We start from the raw sequence: 13,494 nt of genomic DNA on the forward strand, positions 1-13,494 counted from the left end.
AAAAAAATCCTGTGCTGAGGTGAGACAGCTTTGAAAAGCATCTTTCTTCAGGGACTGATTCCCTCCGCCAGGCAGCCCGGTTATTAAGAGCTGCGTGCAGATGTGCCGCTGTGTTTCCAGAGATGGAGTATCTCCTAAACCTTCTGTGAAAGGGTGTTATGTGTGATGGAGAGACGTTTCGTGGCCAGAGGTGGTGTGAAGGAGCTCGCCCCTGCAGTGCATAGGAGCTCCTCGGGGGAACTCCTGTCCCCTGAGATAAGCCGGGCGCGCACACCGCGGGGCTCTCCTGCGGGGAAGGCGGGTTGCCTTCTCCCCTCCGCCCTCGCATTCCTCCCCTTCCTGAGATCAGAAGTTACAGACCCAAGCGTAGGAATGAGGGTCGCGCATAAATTGCAAGCGTCTCGCTGCCGAAAAGGGAACGGATTTAGGAAAAGAAATGTGCGAGTCCGGTGCCGGACCCGCACGGTACGGGACAACCCGCCCTGGACAGGGTGGTCGTTACTGGGTCCCCAGCTGATGCTGCCGCTGCTGCTTTGGATGGCAGTTTCCAGCCGAAACAGTGCTACTGCATGTTTGAGGGATCTCCTCAACAGCTCTCCTCACATTCTTGCCTTTGTTTAAATAAAGTGAGAACGGCATCAATACGGGCGAAGACCTCCCTTCCAAATGCCCAGGAATCCCCATCCTTCCGTCCCTCCTCCCCAGTTGTAATACTGGTTTTTAACTATGGATGTCAGGACACAGAGAAGATATTTTTATTTTTGAATCTATTTTACACCAACACTTCTCTTCCCTCCAGGAAAGTTACAACACGGAATTTATTTAGGGACTGAATGGGAAGAAATCGGCGCTACCTGGGACTGGGCTAAACGAATTTTGGGGGTCTTACTCGCTTCCTTCCACATACACACACTCCATTTATCCGGGAAAATGAAAAGGGAAGCTATGAAGATGAGAGCTGGGTGTTCCCGCGGGAGAATAGCCCCCGCAGTGAGGGGCGGCTGAGGGCTGGCAATAGGGGAAGAAGGGGAGCGATGCATTTCCTTGAATGGGATCGAGTACCCCAACAGCCGCAGGGGGAAGGAGGGCCCATGAAATACGAAGAGAACTGGCTATCTCGAAAAACAGGTGCTCAAATAGTTCAGTATTTCCACAAGCCTCCTGTTTTCTTTGCTGAGGCTTTACCTAGTTGCTCATTTCACGTTCAGACCCAGAGATTTTATTGCATTAGGTCGGTTCAGGAGCTAGGCTACAGAGAGACCCTCCGAGAGACGAGCGTCCCGGTCTCCGTCGCCCGGTCCTGGGAAGGACCGACCTGACCTGCGGAGGTGTAAAAAGACACTCCGCGACTCGCTCCACATCTCCCTCCCAGCGGAATGTGGCAAATTGCAAATTACAGATTCAAAAATCTAGCTTGGCTGAGTTATAATTTTTCAGACATCCTGTTTGTGAGAAGAATCATGTGAAGTATTCTTACTGCCAGCAAAGGAATGTGCAATACATCTCAAGGAACACCGAAGGAAGTTGAGTTTTGGGGGCCGTTAGACCTTTTTTTTTTTTTTTTTTTTTAAAGTATGTTAAGCATCACTATCCTAATGCCTAAAAGTAACGATTGTGCTTCGGATCTCCGCAGCCAGGCTGCGACAAGGTCCCGATCCAAGCCCCGTTTAACGAACTTTCTTCCTAAAGGGCAGTTTTTGTTCACCTAAGAAAACAAACAAAAATCGGTTCTGCTGTAAGTGGGTAGCCTTCAGATTTTCCGCTCGGAGGGGAAGTGTTTAATTGACGTTGTTTGGAGTGACTTTACCAAAAACCTGGGATCTGTATTTTCAGAGGTAAGTGAAAGTGTAGGAGCAAACCGACTACTCTTCTACTCGGTAATTTAATGTTAATTCTGCGTGGGCGGAGGACGAGACCGTTGAGCCCCACTGATCTCGCACAGGGAAAGTGATATGTCGTTTCTCATTACGCTGGGCCCGAGCCTGGAGCCTTTCCCAGCCAGGCTCGAGGTTCAGACGCTCCCAGATTTTGTCCACAAACCAGCCAAAACGTAACGACAGCAATCATTTCACGGTTCCTGCAGTTTGGCGCTTTGACAGTACCTCAGCTGTTTGGGAGGTTTCCTGTATGACACCTGCACAGATAAAATGAAGATTTCATGTGCCTCAAAGGCATATTCAGGGGGAAGACAAGAAACTGGTGAATGGGAAGGCTCTCCCGTCCCTCTCCGCCCGTCAGGAAAGCGGGATTGCTGTCAGAGCTGGACGAACCTCGACAATTTTCTTCTTGCAACACGTAATGACTCTTCTTAAACCGTCTAACGTTTCTTTCAACACAAAATGGAATGAGATAATATTTAGTGTGTGGATTTAATCTTAGCCCCATAGGAAATCTCAGCAGAGATGCTCTATAAAAGCATTAATCTCTTATCTTGATCTAGTTCAAATTATAATGAATCCTACTTACATATGTGCTATAAAAACAAATCCTACAAGAATTTAATCTATGCTTTATCGGACTGCTATTGCAGCCCTTTATCAAGTTTAGAAAGGATTTGAAAGGCTGGCCGTGGGACTCAAAGCCCCGTGCCGTTTGGCACTATCAGGAAGAAGAGATCTGCTCCTAAAGATGCTTCTCGAATCCGATTTTTTTGCTCCGCACTTGGTGTAAGAGTAGGATCCGGCTTTCCACTCGGGATCATAGGAAAGACAGGCACAGCCTTTCTCTGCCTTCAGCCGGAGATGGCGGGGGTCCTGGAGGAGGCGTCTGTCCCGCCCGCCTTTACGGGGGGACAAACCTGCTGGCTGAAGTAGCCGAGCCCGGCTTGTGCTCCAGCAGCAGGATCTGCTCTTTGAAATCCAAATCCTCCCCCCCGCCTGCTCCGCCGTGCTTTTCAACAAATTATAGAGATACACGCAAGGCAAAATACAAACACCCTTCTTCAGATCAAAGAAACAGATGCCTTTTAGGAGAAAAACCCAAACGTGAAAAACTCACTAGTGGGTTATGCAGCATGTTACGGGTGAACATTTGCTTCTCCACCCCTCCCCGGGAATTTATTTCCAAGGAGGTGGGGCTCCCCCAAAGGAGCTGATTAAGAGCTTTAAGTATAGATGTCTAACTAAATAAAGCTGTTGTGGTTTTTTTTTCACCAACGACCCCTTCTCGCTCTCCCATCGCGAACCGACTGAGAGCTGACTGTAGGGCACTGAGCATTAGCGCACCTCTGTTAATGAGCACGCCAAAAGAAAAGCCCTCCTTTGCAAGTTACATGGTCTTCCCTGATGGCAGTTTGATTAATATTGGGACAACTCCGAAAATATACGGGCTGCATTACCGGAGCGACCCCGAGGCTCTGAATGTATCGAGGGGCCTAGAGAGTGTGTGGGGGGCTGCTTGTCATCTCAGATGAATTGATTTCTTCTAAGGCATGAAATATGGGTCCACATTCTGGTTTCTAAGCACGAAGCTAAAGGAAGGTGTGAGACAGAAGGGACAGGGGCTAAGAAATAGATCCCTGTTCAAGTTGGAGGCACTAACAAACGGATGCATTGAGCTGCTTTGACAGGGACTGCTGGTTTTCAAGGCTAGCTCGTTTGAAAGAACCGTTGCTTCGCCCCCCCCCCCCCCCCCCCCGCAATGCGATGTGTGCTAGATCCGATTAAAAATGTGTAATTCAGCGATGCTGAAAGCCACAGAGCAATTTTATTCCGGTCTTTCAGCACCCGGCTCTGTACAGTCTCAGCCTTATTTTGTCCTTTGCTGAGAGCTGCCTATATACCTTTTGAAACGCTAGCCTGCATTAAGGAGCATCTATCCCCGAGTCTTGAGACTCTCTGCTCTTCTTACCAGAAACGGCTAGATGAATACAAAAAAGGACTTAGTGGTTAACCGATATGCTGCTAATATTTCATCCACGGGCCTCCTCCTCCCCTTTTAAAACTTCAGCTCTTGGAAAAACAACATATTTTAAGTTTTCCACACAAATATTGATATTGGCAAATAAAGCCAGCCCCCAGCCCACGGTTAGAGACAGTCTTCTTTTTGTTTCTACCCTGGGCAATCAAAATTAATCCACTATATTACAGATTGCCTCGGAATATTTCATTTTTCCTGACAAAACCCGTACCTGGCATATGTCACAGCGAGAGAGCTTTTCCGTAGCCCGTTTGTGTGGTGGCTGTTTCTAGAGGGTATCAGGCAGCCATGGGCGGTGGGGAGGGGACATGACCCAGCAGCAAAGTCTCTTATTTGTGTCTGCATTTGTGCTGGGGCAAGGGGGGTGTGTGTGTGTGTTTATCAAGTAATCAGGTAAAGCGGAGGTGGTGTAAGCGTGAAGCCTTACCTCGCCTCCTGCTCGCAGGGCAAGAGGTACCCGCGAAGAGAAAGCAGGTCGCCCTCTGGGCTACTTGACACCACAGCCAGCGCATCCCTCCAGACCAGGGACGAGTCCTTCCCGCACCGCCCCGGTCGAGGCTCTGAGCTTAACCCGGCACACGGCCAAGCTGCACATCACATGAACGCGACAACCTCCCGAGCCATTACCTGCAATTAAAAGCGAATGAAAACGGCACCAGCATGAAGGGGCTGCATAAAACACAGCTCTTCGCTATTGGGTTGGTTTGGTTTGTCGGGGTTTTTTTGGGTTGTTTTTTTTTTTTTTCAGGCAAAAGTCGCACAGAACTCAGTGGGGCTGAACCCGCAATGAAGAACGAAGCCGTGGCTCGGAAAACGGGAAACGAACGTATGTAACGATTTCAGGAAGACAGATCCCTCCGTGCCCCTCCGGCGCGGGGGCGCAGCGCGGCCGCTCCCGTGGGCTGACACCGGCTCCAGCGGCACAGAGCGGCCCCGCTCCCCCCGCGGCAGTTTTCACAGAAGCCGCAAATTAAGACTAAACTGCGACGGAAGAGAAAGGGCCACCAGAAATTACCGGTTACTGAGACTGCGTGGTCGATGTAGTCTCTTCTTCTCTCCTGTCGCTTGCCTAGCCGTGCATTTTTTCCCCGCGGCACGCCTTCTTTTCTCACATTAAGGAAACTGTCGTTTAAAGGAAAATTGCTGGAGAACTGTATTGAATCGCGCGAACGGCAACGTATCAGGCAAATTAGAGTCAAGCTTACGCCTGACTTCTGTTCTTGCAATCAATAACCTCTCGAACTTCCTACACATGGTGATGGTGGCAGAAAACATGCAATTTTGAAGCGACAGCTCTCATCTAATGACCGGAATGTAGCAGGAAAATAGAGCCTATTTTATTTTTTTTACTTTCTCCTTTTCAGAGCGTGGCTCACCAGCACAGAAAATTAAGCTGACTTGAAACAGAGGCGTTTATCCTTTCTTAGAATTTTAACTAAATAGCTATAGCGATCTCTCCTAAAAAGCTGTCTTGTACCTCAGGATATCTGTCGTGCACGTTGGCTGTGGCTCAGCTAATAGGTGATGCTTATTTCCGATCAGGCTTGAGTAATGCCTCGCGGAAAAAAAAAAATGCTAACCTCTGGGTTTCTTTGTCTAAGAGTAATTTAACAAATGAACGTGCTAGGAGTAAAGAAAACCCGACCCCGAGCTATTAACAAACATTTTTTTAATCACGTCTTAACTTCGTGAAATCGGCAGTGGTTACCAATATAAACCGCTCTTATCTGCTTATTGTTAAAGAGATATCAACTGCATTTCAGCCAGAAGTAATCTTGCATCTACCTGGGTATTTGGGCTTCTTTAGTGTTTGACGCAAAAAAATAACTAGCTATATAACTAGCAATCAATCAACTAAGAAACTAAGAAAAGGTTGCTAACTCCAAACAAATCTACCTATCATTCAAGTGAAGACCAGTAGAGGAACAAATGCTAGTCCTTGGCAGCTAGGTATGTGCTAACCTGTGGTGTCAGCATCTATGTCACCAAAATAATGGAGGAAGTCCATCTGTGTTCGTGAAGAACAATCCATTTGTCCAACTGCTCTGCAAATACCAGTGTAGTTCATAATGTCGTTCATTTCAACTTCCAGTCTTTGTAAGGATGGCCAGCCTAGGGCAGTTACACAATATTTCTACTAAAAATATCTTTGAAAACCCAGTCCCTGTCCATTGGCCATCATGGAACTTCATGAACATCTCTCCAGTAGGGATGTTAGTGCTAACAAACCCTCAGCACAACTTGGCACCCAGAAAGTGCCTTGAAGATGGATCCAAGGACATGTGGCCAGCACTTTCCTGTCCACCATCTACCCTGAAAACTGGGGAAGCAGTTCTCCACAAGACCCAACAGCTGCTTTAAACTGATCTATATTGTTACTTGCAGGCCATACCTATGTCTCTTTCCCTACTCTAGGCACATTTTTCTGCCTCTGTGTGAGAAGGAAGAGGTGTCCCATTCCTACTTAACCACAGCTACATCCATGACCAGTTGGCATCCCACTTTCATACATATATATCACACAGGCTCTAACAAGTGCTGCAGTGGTTCACGGTGGGCCAAGGTTTCCATTCTCTAAGACCTTATGCAATGATGAAATCAGCAGTGACTGTGATTCGTCTGCTTTCCACAGACTACTAGTCAAAGCTCCTATGCTTTTTGCAACTCCTGTAAAAATAAAATTAGTTAATTTGTTTTTCACTTATGACTGTAAAAAGAAATAAACAAACCAACAAAGTTTGCTGGCATCTTTTTTTTTTTTTTTCCCAGCTAGTACAACTAAGTACAAACAGCTTGGATCTCATATGTGATATCAGGCTACTCAATCTTTTATAATATGGTTGAGTTCCTTTCCTGCCTTTTTGGGGCCATGTGGTAATAGCTACTTTTCATATGTGTTTTTCTCAAAGAAAAGCATATTAAGACAGTGCAGTGTCCCAGAATATTAGCCTGGCTTCCTTTAATGCTAATGGGAGTAATTTCAGTGCGTATCAAGAAAAGACTGTACCTCCATAAATATACACCGCCATTATCATGATGATATGACACTAAAATCAAAAGGATATTAATCCAGTATATTCCTCATAGTGCATACAACAGTTGTAGTGGGAGAACAAGTGGCAGTTTTGCACCCGTGTGTCTGAGGCCAGATTTGGACGTCACTTGCGGCATGTTTTTGAAAAATGTAAACACTACATACAGCAGGCACTCCTTTAATGAATGCATGTTTGAATAATAAGATTATTAATAATTAATTATAATGATTTACTAAGTCAAAATGTGACACCAACTCAACGTGCACCAAAGCAATGTCTGTGCTATAGATACATTGGCTCCCTGCTATTTACAGATCTGTTGTTAAAACAAGAAATCTATTGGAGTAATAATCTTTTGAGACAGCATGGTTACTGTTTAAGAGTGTCTTAACATGTAAGTAGGAAAATCTGCCCGTTATTCAGTGAGAAACATTTCCTCACAGTGTTTTGTCATCCAGGTGCGGGTTATCTGAGTACCATTAACACCTCGTTCTCATTCAGAATGTGCATTTTGGGGAGCATTTTTTCTGTCGCATCAGGTAATGATGCTCCTAATGCCACCGTTCAAACGACAGAGGGTTTAAAGAACCACTGTGCAGACCTTCAGGTAAGCTGCACAGGAAAAGACACTCCAGGGATCCGTTCAGGAGAGCTTGCAGAAAGCTCTTCAATTCGATTTGGCGAATGACATCCATCAAAGGATCAATGCATAAATGCACCTCTGATGTTTCATTCTTAATTTTGAATGAATGCTTTTCTACATTTCCGAGACTCGAGCTTCACACATCCAAGGAAGATTTTTTTAAAGAGCTTATTCACATGAAATCCCTCCTCCTTCATGTTAAAGGATCTACAGGGAACAGCAAAAAGTGCCGAGGAGATGATGCTAGTGAGCCGCAAAGAGGTCTGGAGCACCACAAAGGCAGTAGCGCATCTAGAAACATGCAGTTTCTGAGATTTGTGGTGCAGGTTTTGCTGGGCTGTCACTGTGACTCACAGTCACTCTGACATCAGAACAGATTGCCAGAGAAACTTTTAAGAATGTGTTCTTGTCCTAAATGGGAATTCCTGTATCAGGGGGTAGGGGTGGAGGGCTGAAAGAACAGAAGGAAAAATAAAAAAAAAAAAAAAAAGAAAGTGAAAAAGAAAAAAGAGAGAAGTAAAAGAAAACCCAGGACACAAAGAAAGCATGAAACAGTTTTCTGCTGTGCAGAACAGGGCTTGAAAAATTCATGTCATAAATATGTCACCATGTGTAGCATTCATGTTACCTCTGACCTTACATACTGCAAGATGTGACTATGAACAGCAGGCATTTGCCCAGATTTAGGGTTGCTCCACCTTATTCCTGAAAGCAATAAAGGTCTTTCTGCTAGCTTGAACAGAAGTTGCACCTTGCACATTTATCCATATTTGACCAGACACACTGTACTTTCAACACTGCAATTCTTAAAAAAATGTGTTGGGTACAATAACAAGACATCATCCTATTACACATCACAATGTTATGTAGTGAAAACAGCAACATATTTTGGCATATTTTATAACTTAATTTCTGTTGGGCATACTACTTAACCTATGCATGACAATATCAACTTATGGAATAGCAGACTAAGCATATTATGAATCTGAAAAGGCATGTCAGTGAATATTGTCACTCCAATTTGTAATTTAGCAAATTGTATGTTAAAAAGCTATTATTTTCTCTTTGCAAAATAAAATGCCTTTAAAAATGTTGCCAAAATATTTTATTTAGGCTTGGAGGTATTTCTCATTCAGAAACACCTGGAAAGCAAAAGAGATCAGGTGTGATGACTTTTATACAGCAGATCTTTTTTAGATATAGAGGTAGATATAGACGATATAGATACAGAAAGATTTATGAAATCTGAAATACAAATATCTCTTATTTACAGCTGTGGTGATGTGCAGTATATTATGGATACTCTTAGACAAATAGAGAGAATAATATGCAAGAAGCGTTAAACTATGAACCGCTTGATTTTGCATTTTGATCTCCAGTTAACACCCATAACAGTGGTGTATCTATTTACTGACCACACTGCCACGTATAGTGGCAGACATTCTGAACTAACAAAGTTTTTCCTATAAAACTTATATCCTTGATGATACGACTGAAATCACAAAAGCCCCAGTCTTTGGGGGTGACATTTAAAAGTCATTATATAGCAGATTTGGAAATCCAGTTTAACACTTACTACATACATTGGGAAACTAACTAGATAACACAAGTATCTAGTGATATTTTATACCCTGCTGACAACCACAGCATTTCTACAGTCAGGCCGAGCAACGTTCACTGACCATCATTCCTCAGAAAGGTAAAGACATCTTTTCTGAAGTAGGCCGCACTGACTTTTCAAAAGTAACATGAAAATAAAAACAGCACGCTGATTCAAACGAGCAAGGTTATTTACTGGAGGTTTTCTATGAGATTAGCCATCTTTTAATCTGAAAACGAGTGCGAGCATTCACAAAAATGGAGATAACTGCTTTCAATCCATAGTCACATGTGTATGTTAGCATAAAAAGCACCTCACAAAATAATGTCATATGTAATTTAAGTACATTTTAAAAACAGCCACAACATAAGAATTTATGTTCTTTACTGACTGAAGTGTCAAGCTCCATTACCCTCCCCACCTCTCTCAGTCTGTAGGGGGTTGAGGCTTCACAATATTGGACAAAAACAGATGAGGAAATACCAAAGACAGACTTCTCTAGATCCAATTAGCAACTTCCACCCTCAAAGTGGAAAACATTAAAATAATGTTAGGCTTTGAAATCAAGGACATTTTCTGTCCTGTGTGTTGATGGACAGAGCATTCACTAGAAGTAATAAGTTAGATACCCATGAATAGCTGAAATAGTATTTCTTCTCTTTCTCTAGATCTCCTTGCACCACAAAACTTTTACACATGGGTCTGAAGGAGTCTGGCTACATGAACAAATAAAGTTAGGTTAACAGTGTCATATAGATGTAATGTTACATTACCCCAGAACAAAATGAGAACTTATATTTTTTTTCTTTAATCCTCTAGGAAAATATTAGAAGTCTTTGGAAGTATAAAACTATAGCAGATTGCTTTATCATGTTATGCCCATAATTTAGCATGAAAGCTCTAGAGGACTTCCCATATTACTAAAAACAGGTAAGTGCATCCCCACCATTTGTAGGTTGCTGCAAATTTTTGCTGCCTCAGTAAAATATTCTAAACAACCTTCTCTAAGAATGGTATTACTTGCTGTTACAGCTCACAACACAGCTCACAACACAGTTTGCAAGCATGTATTTTATTTGTGAGAAAATGAGAATTCAGTGTTTTGATATGTGACATACATCACAGAAGCATGAACCATTATTACGTTTGCACATCTCAACCAGTTCTTATAAGCAAGCCTAAACTTATTCACTGTACAACAATCCTTGTAGGGTTAATCAGTTCTGCATTCTACACCACATGAACATATAAGCCATTGAAAACACAAACTGTGATAACTTACTGACAGGTATAAAATACTTTGACCAAAAAAAAACCCCAAAGCACTGTAACCATGTATAATAAAATAAGTCAAATGTAGTTAACTGTAACTGTTTATATTGCTAATAAATGAGAATCCAAAAATTGATATTCACAGGCTTAAAAAGAAACAGCTCTCCATATGCTCTCCATACTTGATTAAATCAACTAGTTAAATTATCTCCAATATTCAGCTAATATTTTTAAGCTTTTGCCTTTTTTTGCCTGCTCCCCATCCTCCGCTGAGCTGCACTGGATGGTCTCGAAATGATATCCGTTCTTTATGAGATGGACCCAAACATGATTTTTCTGGAGTAGATATATTCTTTTCTAAACAATAAACAGACATGTGAAATTAAAAAACAACCAACCAAAACTCCCTAAATTTCACTGCATCATATTCTTTTTAAGATAATAATATACATTAATATGTCTAATTAGATAGCACACAACTTTATAATTACGTATTGCTCTGTTTTAAAAGTAATACAAGTATTTTCACAAGGTAGTAGTTTTTAAAAAACAAAGTCCTTATCAAAATAGACAGTAAAATTACTACACAAAATTATCATATTTTTAAAAGTGCCACTATCTGTCCCTTTTGAACATATTTTAAACGCACATAGAGATATGTAATGCTTTTGACACAGAAACTAGTAATGTCATTCATCCTTCAAGTGGATGGAGAACTAGTTCAGAAGATATATCTAATTAACAAGTTATTGTTTTACTATATTAGACCAAATAAAAGAGAGATTTCTTTTTTTCAAAGCCCAGGAATACTTAAACTTTGATGCTGAATGGTGCCACAGCAAGTTTAAGCACACATAGAAATATGTGAAATAATCACTTTCATTGTCATGCACACAGACACTTGAGTAATTTAGACAATAGTTTCTACAAAATACTTAAGACAATTATGTAAATAAAATAAGCAGTAGACCTGACCAAAGGTATGATATTTATTTGACACAAACCAACACTTTACAGATGGAAATATCTTTCTTAGACATCTGTAAGGAAGAAAGCATCTGTGGAAGACAACTCAAACTTTGCAAGAGAATGATATGATGTCCACAGTACAGCAGTTTTATATGTATATACACATATATATATAAAAAATCAGCATGCTATCTTAGCTTATCAAATAAAAATTTTACAAACATTTTTGCCACCTATCAAAGGAAAAGATTACTATGTACTTTTAGTATTTCTGATATTTTAACTTTTTAGTACTTTTCAATAGCAAAATTAAATTTCTCACAATAAATACTCCCCAAAAATTAAAACAAAGCTTAAATCATATGACTGAATATCATTCTATCTACTAATATATACAACATAGCTATAAGTTTCACACAGTAACAACTTCCTTGTTTTCTTGTGGATGCTCTTCTGTAGTCTGCTAGATCTAAACGTCAGGAGCTTTTCCCAGCCTACAGTTCCCTTTTTTATGAAGTTTTAAATTATTGCAAATGTATCTTAGTAAATAGTTCTCTCTTTTTGCAACCAAGAGCTTTCAAGTATTTTTAACGTGATCTCTGTTTGTTTCCTTATGGCTCTACAGATGTAGCCAATTGAGTTTTTTCTTAAAATATGTAACTTACTCTAGGTCTATCCGATAAAGGTTTAAAATACTAACGTCTTGCCTCTACAGCATTCCCAGTTTCCTTGCCTTTGGATCCTTTTAACACCTCAAATGGTAGCAGATCTCTCTAGTGCAGAAAGGCTTTTGTTAAAGAGCAAAGAATAAAGTTATTTAATCAAGCACTGAACTTTCTATTAATTCTTTTGACTGGGAACCATAACATTCACTGAAGGCTGAAACCTTCAAATTAGTAAATTAAGTGGTTAATTACTGAATCTTCAAAATAAATCTAACATGGTAATAATATTAAAAAAACACTTCCCTTTAATTTAAAGAGATGTTTTCTGAAGTTGCAAACATCGTTAAACAACAAAAAGAATTAAGACTGGAATATGTTCTTTGTTAAAAAAAAAAGGGAAATAGCTATTGCATGTTTAGACTGGAAAAGAAGTTTGGGGCTAACTTATGCTTGAGACTGATTTTCCTATGCACTCATCTTCAAGGTTGTATCAATGATAAAGGTAAACTAGACATACCAGTTATTTATTTCTATGTTTCAACAAAACAAATATTTTTTAGTACATTATTTTTAAAACAGAATAAATACAAATGCTAGGACAAAAACATCAATAATAAATTTGAAAATTAGTCTAGAAGTGATAGAGTAAATGTAGCAAAACAGGAAGTCAACCTCATGCTAATACCTAATCTGGATTATTTCTGGACTAACAACCTCACTTGTTTATAAATCTGTCTGTACTGCTAAATATTATTTTCATGATGGACTTCAGAAATCTGTAAATGTAGGTTTTCTGGCTTTCCACTTATAACTATATGCAATTCATTGGAAGGGATATATTGTCCTTCCATTACTATGAAATGTATATTACTATTCCATTAAAAAAATCCCCAAAGACTTGCTGTAATTTGCTGCAAGAAACTTGTGAAAAGTCTTCATAAATTACTAATATATCCTTGTATTTTAGCAGAATAACAGCCGCATCTGTCATAGCATGAATTCTGCTTGTCTAAACTTCAGAGTCAAAAGTTCACAAATTTATTTATTTTATTTTTAATTGTAACTGATTTGTGCATTGTTTAGAGGGTAGCGTAGTCAAATATTTTGTGAGTAAAATGTAATAACTTATTAAGCTTGAGTGCATATAAGCTGTCTGACAAAACATTTTAGACGTCTGTGAGAATCATAGCTCAGGATTGGTAGACCCTCAGTAACAGAACAGGATAACTTCCTCAGCCTGAAGGTATTTTCGCAGAATCCCAGATACTCTAAAGGTATAGACTCTCTGCTCCCTTGAATGCAGGTTTAACAAATTAGAGGCTATCCCAAAGTCTGACAGTCACAGCTCCCTTTTTCTTTAGCCTGAAGTGCTGGTTAGATTTCCCAGGGTCT

The 13,494-nt window shown here is 40.9% G+C and overlaps 1 protein-coding gene across 1 annotated transcript in view; it reads right to left on the reverse strand.

The window, feature by feature from the left end:
- Positions 1–10,685: 10,685 nt before the first annotated feature.
- The window catches only part of LRRIQ1 (leucine rich repeats and IQ motif containing 1), a 113,059-nt gene continuing 110,250 nt past the window's right edge, over positions 10,686–13,494 (reverse strand). Inside the window, exon 26 of the mRNA XM_050906076.1 lies at positions 10,686–10,825. Coding sequence (XP_050762033.1) covers positions 10,686–10,825 — 140 coding nt within the window. The remainder of the gene's footprint in view (positions 10,826–13,494) is intronic.

The sequence above is a fragment of the Gymnogyps californianus genome, chromosome 1 (genome assembly GCF_018139145.2).
Source record: "Gymnogyps californianus isolate 813 chromosome 1, ASM1813914v2, whole genome shotgun sequence".
Taxonomy (NCBI): domain Eukaryota; kingdom Metazoa; phylum Chordata; class Aves; order Accipitriformes; family Cathartidae; genus Gymnogyps; species Gymnogyps californianus.